This window comes from Peromyscus californicus, unplaced genomic scaffold (genome assembly GCF_007827085.1).
Source record: "Peromyscus californicus insignis strain IS unplaced genomic scaffold, ASM782708v3 Scaffold_8__1_contigs__length_139910024, whole genome shotgun sequence".
Lineage (NCBI taxonomy): Eukaryota > Metazoa > Chordata > Mammalia > Rodentia > Cricetidae > Peromyscus > Peromyscus californicus.
In genome coordinates this window covers 101,667,145-101,687,296 of record NW_026294606.1, presented here as the reverse complement: position 1 = coordinate 101,687,296, position 20,152 = coordinate 101,667,145, and the positions used below count along the sequence as shown (strand labels likewise).

The following is a 20,152-nucleotide window of genomic DNA, read 5'->3' as shown; positions in this document are numbered from 1 at the left end:
ACCCAAACCAGACCAGCTCACGCTGAACCTTTCTGTAACCCATCAGAGGCGCTTTCTTTTCCATCCCTCATACCTGTTTCCTTCTCTGTGCATAACGAGCTTCATATTTAAAACATGAAAAGCCAATAAAACACAAAACCCACACATCAACAGTGCTTTGCTCAAGGACGTCCCGTTTAATCGAGAAACCGTCTCGAGTAACACACTCAATTTACCCACCAGGTGCCAGGTGGTAACAGGCGCTTCAAGGGGTGGGAGCCAGGTGACAACAGGCACTTCAGGGGGTAGGAGCCAGGTGACAACAGGACCAGACAGCACCATAGACCAGAAAGCTGTGTTCTCTGCCCTTGAGGACTCACAATGCCATGTGTTCTTCGGACACATCATCCAGTCCAAGGCAAGCTTTAGAAATCAGAGCCACTCCCAACATCCGTTAATTCATCTGTACCTTTAATTAGCCCAGACGAGCATAGAACTCAGTAAAATTTCTCACCTCTTTTGCTCCTTTCAACTAATCTCAGAATACTTCATTTTCTCATAAGCTTTCGCCACATAACCAGCATTAATGAAATGACCAATATTAACCCATTGTTAGATTAAACAGAGTACATCATTGGCTGATGACATTCTTTATGATTGGGGTTTGAAAATGGGTCCTAACCCATGATGAAAACATTTGGTATCTGCCTAATGAGACCATTTTTGTACCTACCAAAAAAAAAGACATCCTATTAAAATAGTGCATGTTAATGATGGCGTGTTCAGCACTTTCCACTCACAGGCACATCTCAGGTTTCTCAATATTAAATGCTGCCATCAGGGCCTGTATTCTTAAGCGAGGTATTCTCATTGGCTACTCCCCAAATATAACTTAAATTGGCTTAAAATAGAACAATCACATGCTAACCCGGTAGCATTAGCAACTCTATTAACAGCCAATTTCACATCCACACCAGAGGGAGTAAAAGGTAATTTGCTCATTATCAACACCCTCCGGCAGTGGAAGGAAATGACTGTCCATCAAAAAGCATTTTCCAACATAACAATAGCGGCACCCACATGTAACCACCCCACTCTCCCTTCCCTTCCAGGACAAGGTCCCTGGGAACAGCCACAAGGGAAGACTTGGAAATTTAAATGGGTTGCCATGAGTAGGGTGCTCGCCTACCACGCTCCAGAATCTTCTCTCACTTCATCTCACCTTTAACCTTTGTGGTTACAAAGGAAATTTTGACAGATCATCCTAAAGGTACAGGTAGATCCTAGGAACATAGGGATTGTTTAGACTAAAAATATTTCCAAGTCCCAGACATTTGACTGGTACCTCAGACTGCTCTGGGCCAACCAGCTGAAGACAGACAGTTCCTGGAACCCACTGAAGAAGACCCGCTCTGTACCCTCACCTAGTTAGTCAAGAAAATGAGCCATTCCAAAAGGAGGTATTGTCCCTTTTAAATCTCACCCACCACTAGTCTTCATTTAGTAACTATCTCTTCAGATATTATATTCCTTCATCTGCTTTTAATCAGTGCTTAACAAACTTCTCTACAGGATGTACTTATATATTTGGATAAAATATATTATACTATGACACTAGCAAAGAAATAGATTTCTTGGCTGTTATCATGCTCAATTGGCTATTATTCTTTGAAAAGAGCCATCTCCTAACTCCTGTGTAGCTGTCTAGGTCTTTCCCTTTTCTTCCTAGTTCTAACTGCCCTGTCTCCTAGAAACAAAGGTCAGGGTAATCTGACTTGAGCAATTTTTTTCTCATATGTATGTATATGTGATATGTATAGATGTATGTTTGTTTCTGTAGGATGAATGTGAGGAAGTGTGGTGCGGTGTGTGGGTGTGTGTGTGTGTGTGTGTGTGTGTGTGTGTGTGTGTGTGTGTGTTAATATGTGTGTGTGTGGTGCTGTGAGTGTGGAGGTCTGAGGTCAAGGATCTGCCTTGATAACTCTTCCCCTTGTTCATTGAGGCAGGGTCCCTCAATTGTCTCTACATTATTTGCTGAGACAGGGTCTCCCAGCTGAACCCCAAGTTCACACACACAGTTAATCTGAGGATCCTGTCTCTGACTTTGGGGTGCTGGGATTACAGGTGAGCCACCACACTCACCTGGCATTTAGGTGGATTCTGGGGGTCCAAACTGTGCTCCTCAGACTTGCATAGTAAGCACTTTAACCACTAAGCTGTCTCTCTAACCCTGAAGCAAATTTTGATGTCATTCCCAGGTCCTGAGACCTAGCAGTGCTCCCTATTGCCTCTAGACAAATCCTAGGCTCCCAATCCGAGCATCTAAAACTCTTTACAAGCCCATTTCTCCTACTCTTCTAGCTCTAGTTGAAAATTTGATTTCTCCTCCATATCCTAGAATGGAGCCCATCTCCACTCATCAGAATCAAGAGCAAAGTCAAAAGCAATTGTCTCCATAAAATCTTTCTTGATTTGTACTTCACTGTGCCTCTGAACAGCAGTAGGTCTGCAACTTCAACGGATTTGAGAGGAGGGAGGCATCCCCTAGAACTTAAAATAAGAAAGATTGTTTGAGGAAAGCTGACTCATGGAAAAATAGCTCGAGGTCGGCAGACCCTGAACGGATTAGTCTAAACAACATGAGGGAAAGACTTAAGAGTTTTATGATGTAGAGAGAAAACAGAGTCACACAGAGAGAGGCACCTAGAGCCCTTCTAGAGATGTCCAGAAGTGAGAACTGTTTGGCCAATAGATTGAGAGCATGAACCCCACTGTAAAGATCTCAACTGTCTGAGATATTGTCTTAACTGTGATTCTGTGACTCTGTCTTAACCAGTTGCTATTCAAGTGGATTATTTCAGGGTCCTTTGCTTTGTCACCTCACAAACCTCTTTGGTTTCTTCTGTCAGTCTACCCATAAGGAAAGAGTATGCTGGCCATGTAGACTGAGTATCTCAGTTCCCATGGCAGTGATTTCCTTCTAGCCACTAGTCACTGGTCTCCACTCTTTCTGTCAATATGATTCAGCATCAACTGCATGACAGGTACTTGTCTATTCATTTGAGCCAGGATGGTAAACAAGGAAAGTACAGGCCCTTGATCATCTGTGTAGGGGAAGATGAGGACAAGTATACCATGGTTCTAATGCAATGTGATGATTGTTCTGGTCAGGAGATCAAGGATCGGGTTGGAAGCACATTGTCAGAGGAAGAACCCAGGTCTCAGAACCCAGGAAAGGCTTTACATAAGAAATTATATTTACCCTGAGTCCTGAGGGATCAAATGGGACCCTCAACACCAGCCTGGGGGTGGTGGAAAGAGGGGGCAGAATGATGTATGTGGCAGAAGCAGCGTGGGTCAAAGGCATATTTCAGTAGAGCTATGGAAGGAAGAAGACAGGGAAGGAGGGTCAGATACATGGCACAAATCAGGGAAGCCTTCCTAAGCCATTTGACCTAAACTGTATCATGGCATCAACAGAGGATGATTGAAAATTTTAAACAAATCAATGTTGAAAGACTTGAAACAAATCAATGACCAGACCAGATCGTATCTATAGTTTCTGCAATTAGTATGGCATTTGGATGAGGATGAAAGAAGCAATAACAGCTTTATTTATTTATTTATGATAGGAAGGATTTTGTAAGTGATGGCTTAAGAGGACTGGGAGAGAAATGGGGGTGCGGGATACAGGAGTGGTGATGAGTACCAACCCCAGAGATGAGCTACCTGGGTTTCAAGCTCTGCTTTACCAAATATTACCATGTAGTCATGGGGAAGCTATATAACCTTCCTGTGCCTCAGTTTCTCACCAGAGATGAAAGTAATCAGAGAACCTAGATCTCAGATTTCCTCATGCAGAATACATGGCTTAAGAGCAAAGTCTTCAGAAGAGTGTATGATACACAATGTTATATGTATGTTAGATAAACAATCAGTACAAGAGAAGGAACTTTGGAGTAGAGGTTTACAGGCTTTCTGTTGGAGATGTTGAATTGCAGGGAACAGTCAGAGTAGCTACAACCATCTAGAAGGCAGTCGTGGATACAGATCTCAAGCTCAACAGCAAAGCCGTACTGGAGATTGTATGTGGGAGCAATTCTGGTATGAATGGCAACTGACGTCAAGATGATAGAAGGACCAGAGATGATAAAGAATAAGAACGAAGAGGACAGAAGGGAAAAACCTTGGAGATGAGTTCAAGCACAGGCAGGAGGAGTATGCGCCCAGGACTCTAAGGAGCAGTCTAAAAAGCTTGGGGTAAACCAGGACAGGGTCTCAGAAACCGGGGACAGAAAATTATTCTGGAGGGGAAGTACTATGGAAGTAGCCTCTGGTGTCAAGTTGATCAAACACAATAAGGACCATTTATTCAGCAAGACAAGTGATGCAAGTCCAGGAGGGGGGCAGAGACAGACTGGGGGCGGTCAGAGAGATTGTTTTTCTTTTTGTACAGTGAAGATACTTGAGCATGCTTCACTGCTTGAATTAAATTGTGTCCCACCCTCAGTTTATATATTGAAGTCCTAACTAAGCCCCGGGACCTGACAATGTGATCTTATTCAGAAGTGGGGTTATTGCAGTAATAATGAGTTAAGATGGGGTCATACTAAGTGCTTTAAACCTACGACAACACCCTCACCACACTGGAGGCAAAACGTGGGAGGTCACGCTATCAGCAAAGTTGGTTGTTTCTGGTGGCTGAGGTGGAGAATCTGTTCCAGGCTTTCCCTACTTTGGGTGATTTTCTGGCACCATTTGGTATTGTTTGGCATATCCATCCACGCTCCTACATGTACTGTCACCTGAACAGGCTTCTCCCGTGTGCGTGTCCATTTCCAAATTCCCTTTCATCAAGATGGCAATGACCGTAGAAACTGAGAGACAGAGTGCACCCAGGGAGACGACCATATAAAGACGAAGGCAGTTAGACAAGCCAAGCAGTAGAGTACCTTCAGAGAGAACAGATCTGCAAATACCTTGAGCTTAGACCTCTAGCCTTCAGAGTGGCGGCACGGCACATTTCTGTTATTTTAAGCCACCCAGTTGTGGGATTTCATTAAGTATCCCTGGAAAAATGAATACAACTGCTGACAAGATTTACCACGATTTTTTCCTTATTTGTGAGCAGGAAGTTGGTGGTGTGCATAAGCAGAATAGTCTATGGAGTATCTCACAGAGAGGTGGGTATGGTGTAAGGAAGCTACAAAGTGCCACACAGTGCCCAGGGGTCACCTTGACCACTCCCAGGCCTCAAGGGCCAAGGGAGGGAGCAGAGTTGAAATGGTCAAGAGGGTAACTGCATGGAAGAACCCTGAGAGGTGGCATCTTCATCGCTCTTGGCCAGGGCAGGAGCTGAAGACAGCATGCACATTGGGCACAGTTCTGCCTCCCTCTGGTCTGCTGCCGATGCTCAGCACTGGCCAAGCCAGACAGAGGCCAGAGGCCAGGGTTGAGAGGACAAGGGTACACCTTAGAAGGCAAAGAGCTGCCAGGGGAGGGCAGTCCGAAAACCCACCCAAGGCCTTTACACATCTCACAGCCCCATGCTACCATGTGTATTCCAATACTGCAGCTTCAAAGTGTAATCCTGAGGAGAGCCCTAGCAGCAAAGTGCTTACTCTGCGAGAATGAAGACCTGAAGTCTGGCCCCAGAAGCCACATTTTAAAAAGTCAGACTTGGTAGTGAGTGCCTGTAATCCCAACCCTAAGGACGCAGAGACAGTTTAATCCCTGGCATTCCCTGGACAGACCGCCCAGCCGAATCAGCGAGCCCCGGGCCAGTGAGAAGGTGACAGTTCCTGAGGAATGACAACCTCAGGTTGTCCTCTGGCTCCCACGTGTATCACATGTACACACACACACATAGGCACACTGGCATCTACAGAGAGGGGGAGAGAGAGAGGGAGAGAGAGAGGGAGAGAGGGAGAGAGAGAGAGAGAGAGAGAGAGAGAGAGAGAGAGAGAGAGAGAGAGAGAATAAAAACCAGAGAGAGAAACTCACAGCCACACCCACAGGAGGAACGTGGGCTGTTGTTGTTTTGTTTTGTTTTGTTTCTCATATGCCAGTTTTTCTCGGAGTTGTGTTTATTATTGTACATTTCCATTTCGCTTGCTATGTACCGGGTTCTCAGAACTTAGGAATTGCTGAATAGATTACTATTCCAATCTGTTTTTCGAATGTTTGTTTGTGACTTGGGCTGGTTTAGTTTGAGATAGGCTCTCACTGTAGCCCACCCCGACCTTGAACCCCTTGATCTTGTTTCTCCCTCCAAAGTCACCACCACCCCCAGCTCGCTTCTCTTTTTCCATCTTTAGAAACAACCACCAAGGAAGACACTTCCTGCTACCACCCCCTAACTTCTTTGAAATGACTGTGTTGGCCCTCTCTTTTCTTGGGGGCACTTTGGATATATACTAGTGCCCTATAGATAGGAGGTCTGTGACATGAGGACTCATACCCAGCAGGGGGTGACTCCAAGTGTCAGTCTATAGTGACCATAGCCACAGCTTACCAGTCTACAACTGGTAAGAAAAAAATCCTTTTCTTGCCGGGCGGTGGTGGCGCACGCCTTTAATCCCAGCACTCGGGAGGCAGAGCCAGGCGGATCTCCGTGAGTTCGAGGCCAGCCTGGGCTACCAAGTGAGTTCCAGGAAAGGAGCAAAGCTACACAGAGAAACCCTGTCTCGAAAAACCAAAAACAAAACAAAAAAAAATCCTTTTCTTCATGAGTATACACACATATTTCTATTAAAATGAAATATATCATCAAAACTAATACGTGCTTGTTTTGAGAGGGTGTTTGTTGTCTTGGTGGCAAAGTACTTGCTTATCATGCATGAGGCCATGGGTTCAATCCCCTTCACCACAAGAAGAAATTAAACAAATAAATGCTATTTAAAAAGAAAAAAACAACCCAGCAGGTGTCGTCCTGCTTCTGTACCAGACTCCAGCAGAGTTTTTGTCTCCAATAGAATCTCAAATCATTATGTAAGTTGGCATTGGGACCCTGGTAAGAATCCCAAGTCTTCCATAGTGAAGACTGCAGCTCATATGTTCACCGTGTCCACCTTTGGGTTTTACAACCTGAAGAGTTGGGGTTTTGTTTTGTGTCGACAAGCGAGGCCCAGCTATGTGGCAGTCTGTGATTCCCCAGATTTGCTTTTCCTGGTGAAATTAAGGATTTGTTTTCGTTGTTGTCCACCTCGGAAGTCTTCAGCTTCCTGTCCCTACTTAGGGCTCTAATCTGTGGGTCCCCGTTCTTGAAATTTAAAGACAGCATTCAGATCTCAGCCTAACTCATGCGAGTATCTGGGCACTGCATTAGCTCTAGTTGAAAAAAAAAAACAGGAGTGCAATGAAATACATAGAAAATTTCACAATGGGAAAAGGCTGCTCATAGGTAAACCATTTGAAGAAAATCAGAATTGAGCTTTGACCAAATTTCTCTCGTACATGAATAAAAAAAGGAGGGGAAACAGGCCCCAGAGGATATCAGCGGTGACAAACAGGGAAACTGGTATGTGAGACACACTCTGGAGAAACCAGAAACACGGGATTCAGTCTGCTAGAGGAGGCAGGTGCAAAGTGGACAGCATCGTGGACAATGGGGCAAAAGGCACAAGGAGCCAGAAACTTTAAATATATGCTTAAGTTTAAGAAAGCAAAGGGCAGGAAGAAGAGGAAGTGTCCTGGGACATGCTCCAGGATCCACGCTGTCTCCCCGTAAGCAAGAAGGTCACTGATCCTTGCAGCACATTCCTAGCTCTTAAAGACCTCATACCCAGATGCCGCCACACACAGGAGTCTTTTCACTCCTTCCATTCCTTTTGGGTACAGGAATTCCCTTTGAAGCCTTGTTATTGGAACCCTGGAAGTGCTGGGGTTTCGTTCCTTGTCACCACCTGTGCGCTTGATGCCCTCTTGGTTACCATACGTGGACTGCCTCCACCTTCAGTCAATCGCTTTAGCCGAAGGCCTCTGATTTGTTCACATTTACTACAACACATACAGAGGGCTGCAAGATTTTTTTTTCTTTCTTTTTTTTTTTTTTTACTATTGATCTGGTGCTTTAAGAGGGGAAAAAATCTCCTTGGCTGTCTAAACACTATCGATTCCTGCTTGGGAGTCGCAGCAGAAGTGTAGAAAGGGCGTGGATGAATTGAAATTTCATTTCCGACAACTTGTTCCTGTTATTTTTACCCTTTTGGATGGGGAGAAACACGTTGCTGCGGCTTCAGTCAATGTGGTCGATAGCTCCACTGAGAAACTCAACACGGCTTCTGCCAGAGCTTTGGCAATGAGACGCGATGTTGGATTTCCAGCGTGTGAAAGTGAAGGGTGATGGTAAAATGCATTCGGTCTTAACACACACCAGAAGCAAAGCATGTGGCTCTGGGCTCGAAATGACCCACAGGAGCTGAGACTTTGGAGAGCAGCATTCTGGTTACTAACAACACTTCCGTTCATGGAGGGCCTCTGACTCTTCCTGGCTTTCTGTGACAGTCAAGGGAGACGTCCATTTGAATCACAGCTAAGTTTTAGGCTGTGTTGTTGAGACCTTACAGGAGGTCCCTCCGACATATGCGTGCACGTACTAGTGCAGAAACCACAGCTGCGGGGCTGGCAGGAGCCGGTGGATGCTGCTGGCATGCACGAGTATGCGTCTGCAGCAGGCAGCCTCAAGAAGCACCACCGGCCCCCTAAGCACACCAACCGGAAGATGAGGTTTGTGCCAGCTGCACCAGCTTTGTTCTTTTATTAGATGTTCAAAGAATCCAGGAGAGAACCAGGCTCCTTCCTACTGGCAACATCTGGCGTTTATGTAGCTCTGTCCCTTTGATCTTTGAGGATCCCAAAGCCCTTCACAACCCACTGCAGTGCCAATGGCCACAGCAACCCACTTCACAGAAAACATGGCCAGATACCCCTCCCCATCGTCCCACCCCTCCCCCACCCCCACCTCCACCTCCACCCCTGTCCTGGACCAGCCCCTCTTTTCACAGTTCTTGGTTCTGGGAGGAAAGGTTCCAGTGTGGATCTCAAATACTTTCTTTCTTTCTTTCTTTCTTTCTTTCTTTCTTTCTTTCTTTCTTTCTTCCTTCCTTCCTTCCTTCCTTCCTTTTCCTTTTCTTTCTTCCTTTTCCTTTCTTTCTTCCTTCCTTTCTTTCTTTCTTTCTTTCTTTCTTTCACTTTTTTCTCTTTCTTTTTTAAAATTTTATTAATTCTGCTTTTTTAAGGGTAAATGTACTTCATAACCACTTCTTAATAAGCAGTACTTCATTTTTATATTTCCAATTCTTTTATAGGCCCATTTCTGTCCCCCTGCCCCAGCCCTCCCATTGCAGAGAAATGTGAAAACTCTCTTCTCTCCTGGGAGCCAAGAATCTGCATTGCCGATGAGGTTGCAAATTCAGACACAATAAACAGAATTAAGAAAAACCGAGCTGGCATTTGACAGAAATTGTAAAATGACACTCAGAAATGTTGCTCTTGTGGAAATTACTGATATTAAAATATAAATCAGTGTCTTGTGCTTCCCGTAGCACCGGGGCCTCTATTAAGTTATGCAGTTTGATTGCTGAGCTGAACCTAAGAGACTTGGCAGTTGAGCGCCGCCGAAGTTATCACGAAGTATTTAACCCCTTTCCTGCCAGAGAGCAGGCACCTGAGAGGGTGCCAGTTGGTGTTGTTACCCCTGCCCCCAACAGTCCGTGTCTCTTGTCTGAGCTGTCTGAAACCTAAGAGAAGATAAGGAATGGGGGGTGGGGGGAGGAAGAGGACTCGGAAAATCCTTTCTCAATCTAGGAATCTCGTATAATGTCAGGCTGAAGGCAGCTGATGGCAAATCAAGAAACAAATTCTACCCTCAGGAAGGCGAAAAGGAAAGAAAAGAGAAACCACTGAAAAATGTAAGTTATAACACCAGTCACATGTATTACTTGTCACTCTGACACCATCCTGTAAGGCTACTGTCACCGATGTTTCCGGGTAAGGATGCTGAGGTTTGAAGGAAACTAATGTGCCTGCTCTAACAGGAATTGAGTGAACATGGGATTCCTGGCTCCAGGAAGAAAGAAGTGGAAGGAAGGGGACAGGAAAATGCAAGAGGAGGCTGGAGCATGCATGCTGTGGATCTAGAAAGTAAGGAAGTGCTCCAGAAATTATAGGGCTTATTGAAAGGTTACAATGGGGAAGGAGTTTCAGTGGTTGAAGTAGGAACGGTTGGGCAACAGAATTAATAGTATTAGATTATAGCTCATCAGATAGATATCCATGGGCTCATACCAATATAAATAATTAAATTGTAATAAGGAACAACCCTTCCTTCCAGAAGCATCCCAATAAGTAAATGTAAAAGGAATGGGGGAAATAGAAAATCTCTATTAGAATACCGCAGCAATGGGGCTGGGGTGATGCCCAATGGGTAAAACACTTGCCAGCATCCACATGAAAGCCACGCAAGCGTGACAGCTTGCCTGCAATCTCAGCACTCAGCAGATATGAGCAAGGGTCCAAGGACAAGTGGCTAGGTAGGCTGCCTAATTGGTGAGCTCTGGGCTCAGCAAGACATCCTGTCTCAGTAGATAAAAGTGGAATGAAATCAAGGAAGACATCCAATGTCAACCTCTGGCCTCCACAGGCACCCACATACATGGGCCACTCCACCCATGCAAACAGAAGTGTGCATGCAAAAAAAAGGACAAAAAGAATAACATAGTATGCCTCGAAAAAACCAAAAACAGAAAAAAGAATAACACAGTAGTCATTATTGCAAGTGAGGTCTATCTTGGTTAAAAAAAAAAAAAATGGTAGGCGAAGTTTGGAGACAGAGTATTTGTATACTTTCAAAGTATCTCCCCAGATGTACATTTATTATAATGGGTTTACAATAGATAAAAATCAGAAGAATTAGTGACCCAGGGTAAAGGTCATCAGGCTGAACTGTATTAATTTCATACATCCCTGATATGATTCACTAAAATGGCTTATGACACACTTGCCCAGAATGTACAGTCTCAATCCAAGCGTGAAGAAAATCTGAGGAAAATACAAACTGAGGATCACTCTATAAATTAACTGGCTGATAATCTTCAAAAAGTATCTAGGTCACGAAAGAATGAAAACCTGTCAAAATAAAAGAATCCAAAATGACTATCTTTGCTACATGGCTGAAAATCTAAAATAATTTCAAAAAGGTCTCTATGTTCCTATTTTCTTACTAAAGTAGACAACTGCTACCTAGCTAGTTGGAAAATGTGAATTGCCCACATCCATAGTAAAGCCAGGTGTTTGTGTTCAAAGACATTCAGGTAACGTGCTGTGACAGGGAGAGGCTCGCCTACCCGGCCAGGCCACTGTGAGAATTAACTGTTACCTTATGTTTGGGACAGTGTGTGGCATATAGAAGCTTCCAGAAAAGTACAAATATTACATGTAGTTGTGAGGAAGATGCCAGGAATGTCAGTCTAGTAGGCTTGTGAAAGAATGTGATTGTCGACAGGCAGAAAGCAAGCATCTCCTAAAGAAAGCCTCAAAGCCAGGACGCAGGGGATTTCCTCCTCATTGGTCAGTGATCACGTCAACAAAGATTGGCGTCATCACGTCCTTCCAAAAACAAACTTTTGTCATATAGCCTGAGAATAATGATGATGGCAGTAGGAAGCCTGAGCATGTGACTCACTTCCTCACGCTGTCTCCTCCTACTCCAAGCATTCAGAGGGGAAGAAAGTTAAGCAAAGAACAATGGCTCAAGTCACAGAAGGGAGGGGACATTTAAGAGAATGCCATGTGTGGATGCCAAAAGCTTGTCTACAATATACAATGCATTTTTAATTTGTTTTTATTTTAGGTGAGTATTCTGTCTGCATGCTTATATGATTGTTTTCCCCACCATGTGCATGCAGTGTAAGCAGAGGCCAGGAGAGGGCATTGGAGCCCCAGGAGCTTGAACTACCACGTGCATTCTGAGAATGGAACCCAGGTCCCCTTCACTGCTCTTAACTGCTGAGCAATCTCTCTAGAACCCAGTCCAGTATGCATTTTGTTGCTGTTGTATTTTCAAGACAAAGTTTCTCTGTGTAGCTTTGGAGCCTGTCCTGGAACTTGTTCTGTAGACCAGGCTAGCCTCGAACTCACAGAGATCTGCCTGCCTCTGCCTCCTGAGTGCTGGGATTAAAGGCATGCGCCACCATGCCCAGCCAGTATGCATTTTAAAACTAGGGATGGTGCTAGAAACAGGGTGGGTTATTAGAGAGGTCTTGCCAAGAGGAACACAGACAAGGGTTACTCTGTCCATCTGCATTAAACTCAGTAACATGAAATGGGAGGGGGGCGGCTAACAATTACTTAAACAAGATAAAAATTGTTCTCTCGATTGCCCTGGTGGTGAAGACAGGGGAGAACTGGCAGGCTGACCAACCCTGCAGCTGCCCAGGCCCAGAACCAGAGTTGTGACTTGGCCCGCCCAAACATCCACCCCATCTATGACCTGCTGGAGAACGTGAAGGGACCAGTCCTGCAGACCCAAAGCTACAGGATCTCCAAAACACAGGACAACAACAGGATTTCCAAGAAGAGTCCCAGTGAGGGCCCAGCATCAACAGTGTGGTAGAAACCAGAGTCCTTGAACCATACCAATGACTCTGCAATGAACACTTACAAGTACAGATATATGGACAAAAGGGTTTACTGTGTGACTCACTGTGTCACACTACAGCTTCCAAGACGAGATTTTTTTTTCAAATAACATTTTTCTTCATTTATTTTACATACTGACTAAAGTTTCCCCTCTCTACTCTCCTCCCAGTCATTTCCCGCCTTCCCCATCCACTCCTCCTCTGTCTCCATTCAGAAAGGGGCAGGCCTCCCATGGGCTTGAGCAAAGCATGGCATATCAAGTTGAGGCAGGACCGAGCTCCTCCCCCTGCATCAAGGTTAGACAAGGTCATCCAGCATAGGGAACAGGTTCCCGAAAGCCAGCTAAGCAGCAGGAACAGGTCCTGATCTCACTGCTAGGAGCCTTACAAAGAAACCAAGCTACACAACTGTCACACACATGCAGAGGGCCTAGTTCAGTCTCATGGAGGCTCCCTAACTGTTGGTTCAGAGACCATGAGCTCCCACAAGCTCAGGTTAGTTGTCTCTGTGGGTCATGATGAGATTTTTTTAATTTCTCCCTTTTTTCTTCTTAAATTTTGTTTTATTTGGGGTAGGGGGCTGCAGGGGCAGAGGGCAGAAGTGAAGTGACAGGGAATGAATGAGATCAAGAAGCACAAAGTGAAAGACACAGAATAAATAAAAAGAAAGTTAAAAAAAAATTTCTCTCTCTGTCAGGTCTGACACATTTGTTCCACATCATTAGGGACCTGGCTCCTTCCGTCTCTGGGAGCATCTCTTCATGTTCCGAATTGCTGCTGGAGAGCCAGGCACTGAGTCAGCAGCAAGGATGACTGGAAAGGGGAGATCAGAGCTGTGCACTGCCTCTCTAAGATGTCCTGGAAGTCCTCCTAAGGCTCACCTTTTGTTAGCCAAAACTTAACTGCATAGCAGTGCCTATCTAGAAGACAGGCCGAGAGATGTGGTTTTCCAGTAAGTACACAGACATTTCAATAAAATTGGGGTTCTGTTACTAGGAGAGATAAGAGAGTGGGTTTTGGACCAGGCAATTAACAGCCTCTGGGAAAGGTACCAAAAGAAATAGCCACAGTGAGGTTTAACCCAGGGCAAAGAGTCTGACAAATCCTAGGGCGCTTGTCTTTTGCTTCAGACCCTTCCTTTCTTCCTTCATTCCAAAGTCTCTTTCTGAGGAGAGCCACTGGACTTTGGTATCAGAGTCCCCTGCCCTATATTATACTACAGGACCTCACACCCTAGCAAAACCAACTCCTGCATCATCTGCTCCTATGGCTCTACTCTCTCCCCATCAGACACACCTCCAAGACCAAGGATTTTCTCTTTTATAACTGGGTTTAGATCCAAAGAAATGAGTTCTCTTCATGCTAGGCTCTACATATCATGGCTTCTTCCATACATCCTGGGCAGAAAAAAAAATATTGCACAAGGGGTATCTGGGTCCATTTATGGTGGTCACATATTTTTAAAATCAAGAAAACTTTCAACATCCTATCATCAGAATTAACATCTCTGGGATTCGCCATACCTATTTTATTCAAGACAGAATGTTGGACAAAAAAACCCCTAAAACCCAGTGTGACTACTTAGAGCTGAGTTAAAGTAAATCTAATTCTGATTAACCCCTGAAATTTGTTTTCACGTTCCATTAAATAACACCACTTTCTCTGGAAATCCAGAAATACATTTTAGTTGGGGAAAAGTAAGTCCTTGATCTATTCTATCCAAGTCAAAAAGAATGAGCCTGTGTAGGCGTGCACGCCTTGATGCTAGCACTCAGGAGGTAGAGGCTGGGTGACTGCACATTCCTGGCCAGGGCATAGAGAATTCAAAGCCTGCCTGATACATACCTATGTTTCACTGAACTTGTTTACCTGTTCCCTTTTTCCTTCTTTCCCCCACAATGGTCCTCTGAGCTAAGAAAAACAATGGATAAGTGAACTGGAACAAAAACAGGTGATTGGGTCCTAGCGAGAGATGTGAGATGAGGCAAATGTGGAAGAAAACAGGGATCCTAACAAAAGCTCAGTGCTTTGTTCTAAGAGTCGAGATTCTATGTATCTTCAAGGCAAAACACGAAATTTGGGTATGGCAACTATGAGAGGATGGGAGCAGAGACCGTCTATGTGTATATACATCAAAATCATGGAAGATGATCCCCAAGAGTGAGTACCAACTGACTCAAAGCCTGTAGGAAAGGAAGGCACAGGGTCTATACCCTGCTGCCCAGGACCAAGATGCTACAGCACATCCTAGTCTAAGGGCATGGATCAGAAGCCACCTGTGGTTTTAGGATCCAAGAATTTAGGCTTTAAAGGCTTTTAAAAAAATTGGTTTTTTTTTTACTTGATAATAATGACACTTTCTTAGAAATAACTAAAACTATGTTCTGTTATGTGGTGGAAATGGGTCATAATAAAGAAACTGAGTAATGAAAACTAGATTTTTCCCCTTGTACACCTGAGTTCATAGCTGACACCCAAGTGAGAGGTAGTACCGTCTCTTGCACGTATACATTAGTGCTCTGAGCAAGGGCTGAGGGGAAGCAAAGGTATCACTAGACTCTAGAATCTCTAAAAACTAGAACCTCTACATTTTTAATCGTGTGTGTGTGTCCATATATACACGCATGCATGCCATGGCATGCATGTGGCAGTCAGAGGACAACTTTTGGGAGTTTGGTTCTCATCTTCCACTTGTTGAGACAAGGTTTCTCTTGTTTCTATCATGTAACATACTCCAGGTTAGCTGGTCCAGAAACTTCCAGCCAATCCTTTTGCGTCTGCCTCTCACCTAACCATAGGAGTGCTGGGATTGCAGATGTGTGCTGCTATATCCAGCTGTTTTCTTTCTTGGATCCCAGGGATCAAACTCCAGTCATCAGGCTTGCATGGCAACTGTTTTTGTCCACCAGTCCATTTCCATGGGCCTCTAAGTTTTTATTTAGACTATTAATCATTTTTTCCTGGGCACAGCTGTCACCAAGAAAAACACTATTTGAAAAACAGATGGCAAGATTTTGAAAATGAGAAAACAGTTCCCTGGGTGAATGAGACAGATGAGGCATGAAGGAGTGATGGACCCAACCGAGATGCAAGAAACAAAGACGTGAAGCCAGGAGCTTAAGAAGAGATGACATTAATGCAGTCATAGGCCCCAAAGAGCAGTAATCATGGATCTGGTAGACTATCCTATCCCCTCTGGGGTGAGTTTCCATCTCCATAAAATGCTTGTCAGTCACCCTCCTAAAAGAGCATTGTGGTGGTTCCGGATGTTCATTTATGAAGTATGGAAAATCCTTCTATGCTCTCTCTCTCATCCATCTGGCAAACATTACCATCAAGTACCTTGAAAATGTATCACACAATTTTTTCCTTCTTCAACTGTAAACACTTCCAAGTTGTCTACCACTGTCACTGCTAATGACTCACAGGAATCCTGAGTCTTCCTTGTGGGACAAAAACCCATTACTGCTCCCTCTGAGTTTTCACTTGCTACAGTCCAGTATAAGTCAGTTATTTTCTCTCTGAGTTACCTTCCTTGCGACAGTCCAGTATATTTCCTGTGAATAATGGAACAGATACCTTCTAATTTTCCTTTGAAATATTCTTTGAAACCATCACAGTCTAGAAAATTACTTTTGTGGGTTTTTTTCTGCCTTTTACATAAGATTCTATATGAGAATCATCTGCAGATGACCCAGTGGACGTTCCTGGAGAAAAACATCATTCTCAAGGACATATTTTTAGTGTGTGATGCTCAGACTGAGTTTATAGTTCTTACCAAACAAAGATGTTTGTCAAGGTAGAACAGCAAAGTGAAGTTGAGAGCTAGGACAGACCATGAAGGTCGCTTACTACAGCCCCTTCATCTCCAGAGGCAGAGATGAGGGTTCAAAGAGATGAGGCCTTCCCATGGGACATGATTCACATGATTTTGAACTATGTTTCAAAGCTTTGGTAGCTCAGAGCCCTGTTGATTATTCTTTGATGCCGAGTTACTTTTAATCTTTTTGACTTGCCTAGTGTGGGAATTATTTGTGATGTTCACTAACATTCCCTCTGGAGAACAAAGGAAGTTAGGTACAGTCATGTAATTTGTTTGGACCAATGAAATGTGAGCAGAAGTCAAGTGCTTCACTTCCTCTTTATGAACCAGTATGTACTTCATCAGGTTTCCTGTCTGCTGTCATGGCAACAGACTAGATAAGAGAGGTTCCACTAGCTGAGGATGATAAGGAGCTGAGTAAGGGCAATGTAGGGCAGAGCTCCAGAGAGTTCACAAAGGACGGGTAGCCTGAGTGAAAAGTAATCCTTCCTGGATTTAAGCCGCTGGGATTTGGGGGTTGTTAGTGTGAAATGACCCAACCTAGCTGTACCAGGTAGGACTGAGCGATGTCATCATTCCCATGATGCATCTCTGTACAGGAAGATGTAAGAGGGTCTAGAATGCAGAAAATCAGAATGCAACTCCACCAAACATTCCAAACACCACGCATCACAACCATTCTTTCTTCTTGGCTTATATTGGGGATGGGGGATGTAGCTTATCACAAAGAATGAGTATTTGGTGGCTTCTCATTCTTGGAACCATTCTGCAGGTAAGTGGCTTGGTGGAAATTCCCTCTAGCCCTATGGTTAAGAACATAATGACTTAGATTATTTCAGTAAGTTCAGAGCATTATGACCTCAAATGCATCATCCTGTAGTTACATGCTGTTACCTGTACAGCCATCTTCAGTTTCATTGGAAGTTTTTTAATCTAGATAATTCTCAGTACTTTATAAGATTTCTAACTTTATAATCCCCACTATGGCAAGTTAATGCCTTAAAAAAATCACATCATGGGACATTTCAAATTCATAGTGATAAAATGAGTGGGTGAACTTCCCATAGTAAGAAAGCCTGTGTGACCTTGTAAGCCACTTAACCTCTCTGTGCCTCAGTTTCCTTCTCTGTGTGATGGGGATAGTAGTAGTTCTTGACCCCCAGAGTTATTGTGGAAATAGGTCACATATAACCTGTCTGCTTCATAAAAAGGGCTAAGTCTTAACTACATCTGACCCACAGAATACTTAGAAGTCTAGAAAGAACACTCAACTCAGACCTTTTTCTTCCCTAGAAGAGTGAATTCAGAAACTTTTGAGTCCACCACATAGTGGTTTTCTGGTCAAGATGTAAAACTTTGGTCCCTCCTCCCTCACAGAGGTTTTAACGCACGTGAAAACACAAACAGATGGGTAGGAAAGTTGGTATTGTTAACAGTTTAGGAGATTTTTCCAACTCCCCTGCTGAGGGCATAGATCCAGCTGGGGAAATCTTTAAAGGGCTGGACTCGTTTCTATTTTTTCCATCTTAAACACTTGGACTTTTTCAGGTTTATAACAAAGCTCACAAAAATGCTAAAGCTTAAAGGAGAATTGCGATCAGCCAAGGGACTGAAAGATGAGGTAAGCCTCCCAACTGCCTACATATGTGAAGGTGAACCTTTGTTGGGAGGGATTTCTTTCGAACTCCATGCCTCCAAATTCGAGGTTTACCCATCATCAAATACCATGGACAGAGCAAGCCACAGAACAAAGATTTAAGAGCCCAGATTTAAGCTTTAGCAGCTCTGAGTCCACATCTAACAGCCAATTGGCCTGGACCACGCTGTCCACTCTCTCTGAGGCTCCTTTGCCTGGCCTCAGAAGTATACATGATGAATACGTATTTCAAATGCTTGCTAGGTAGATTGCTAGGCACTGTGTGTAAAAAGCACCTAATAGACATTTTCTATGGTTGCCAACATTTCATTTTATCTAGTAGGATATAGAAATGGAGTTTTCTGCTTTGTACAATAAAGAGTTGGCCAAATTCTATGTATGTATTCCTTCGTTGTTCCATAAAAGACGGAAAAGGTCTGTTGGGATAAGTATAGAGAAGTCTCACGTTGGCATGTGCTTCTGCCAAGAAGTAAGCTGCTTCTAAAACAACACCTCTGCTGCTTTCCTGCTGGGTTACTACTGCCATATGGGACTTGCTGCTAGTTCTACTGGGAACAAGGGTCTGGTATGAATTTTCTAGGCTATTATTTTCAATTAACATATGTCTTCGGAACACCTTCGATGTGCCAGGCATTGTTCTAGGAGCTTGAGGTTCAAAAAGCAAATGAAATAGAGATCCCTGTTCTCCTGGAGCCTGCCCTTTGGCAGAACAGCCCCTTAGGACATGACGGTCCCAAATATGAAGGAACTACTGAAGTGCCAGCCAAAAGCGGCTCATATTTCACAGGTACCCAATCTCTGCCATATACCACGTGCGTCCTAAAGTACCTGCTTGCAAGTGTGCTGGTGTCACCAGATTTAGAACAGTAACATGTCCATATTATTTGCTGTGTGAGCAGAGCTGTTTCTAAAATTTGTGCTCACAAGGCAAAACCTTGAATGACTTTCCATTAATTCCCATCAAAAGTAATGCAAAAACTGCAGTGTTTCCCTAAAAGGAAGCTTGGGACTATAGTCAGCAATGTCAGTACTAGTGTTTGGAATTACTGTTGATAAGTGCAAACTCAATTATCACAAGTCAAATGTAAAAAGGCCTTAGTTTTTAAGGCTTTCAGATTTTGTAAAATCTTGTTACATTTATCTATTTACAGGGGCAAGGTGGAGTCAGAAAACAGCTTCCACCATGTGGGTCCCTGATCCCAAACTCAGTTCATGAGGTTGGGTGGCCAGCAGCATCATCTGCTGAGACATCTTACCAGCCCCAGCTTTCTGCTTCCTAAAGCATAACTCTCACCATAAATTGTTGTCTGTCCAGTGGTCATAGTATTGGTGACAGTTAAAAGTGGTTTTCCATTATTTGTTGAAGATTTACCTTCATCCTTAGACAAATCATTTCCCATAGATGATTACCTGAGTCACCATTTGACTCCAAAGTTACCCTAGAAACTACAACTCCAATTTTTCAAAGCCTTTTTGTTCAAGTCTCCAAACCCTAAGAATGCCACCATTTTGATCTTAGATGTTCCTATCTCTCCAAGTGCTGCCGAGTCGTAAGCTTAAATTTGACACAGCTCTTACCTGAGAATAAACATGCAACTGTTTGTCAGGCCTTTAAAACTCAGAGCAGAATGTAGTCCCCTCTTGAAATATGTGTTTGAGGAGGCAAGCTAATTGACAAAAGGCTCGTTTAATCAACACAGAATTCACTCTCATTAAAGAGCTTATTTTCCATGATCATGGAAGCAGCTGCAGTATTAACACTTACTGTTTTGCCTGTGGGTTGGTAGCTCGGCCAATGGCACGTGCTTCTGGGCAGAGTAGCCGGCTTGGAATTGTATGTAGTAAAACTGGGTATCTGAGTCCACAGCTTCTGGAAATGAAACCTCACCTAACAGCAGAGATTTGCTTTTTCAACCGTCACCTACAACTTCAGATCCAGAATGGCGTCAGACAGCGCCCAAGGATCAACACAACTGTCCGTCCCTCTCCTGCCCCCAGTACTGCTTACAGAGCTGTGGTTGATGAAATGTCGGATTAAATCTATACCTAATGCAT

At 43.9% G+C, this 20,152-nt stretch overlaps 1 protein-coding gene across 1 annotated transcript in view; it reads left to right on the top strand.

Annotated features, from left to right (window-relative positions):
• Positions 1 to 8,288: 8,288 nt before the first annotated feature.
• Pmfbp1 (polyamine modulated factor 1 binding protein 1) overlaps positions 8,289 to 20,152 on the top strand; it is a 56,704-nt gene continuing 44,840 nt past the window's right edge. Inside the window, exons 1-3 of the mRNA XM_052729506.1 lie at positions 8,289 to 8,325; positions 8,547 to 8,706; positions 17,989 to 18,061. Coding sequence (XP_052585466.1) covers positions 8,289 to 8,325; positions 8,547 to 8,706; positions 17,989 to 18,061 — 270 coding nt within the window. The remainder of the gene's footprint in view (positions 8,326 to 8,546; positions 8,707 to 17,988; positions 18,062 to 20,152) is intronic.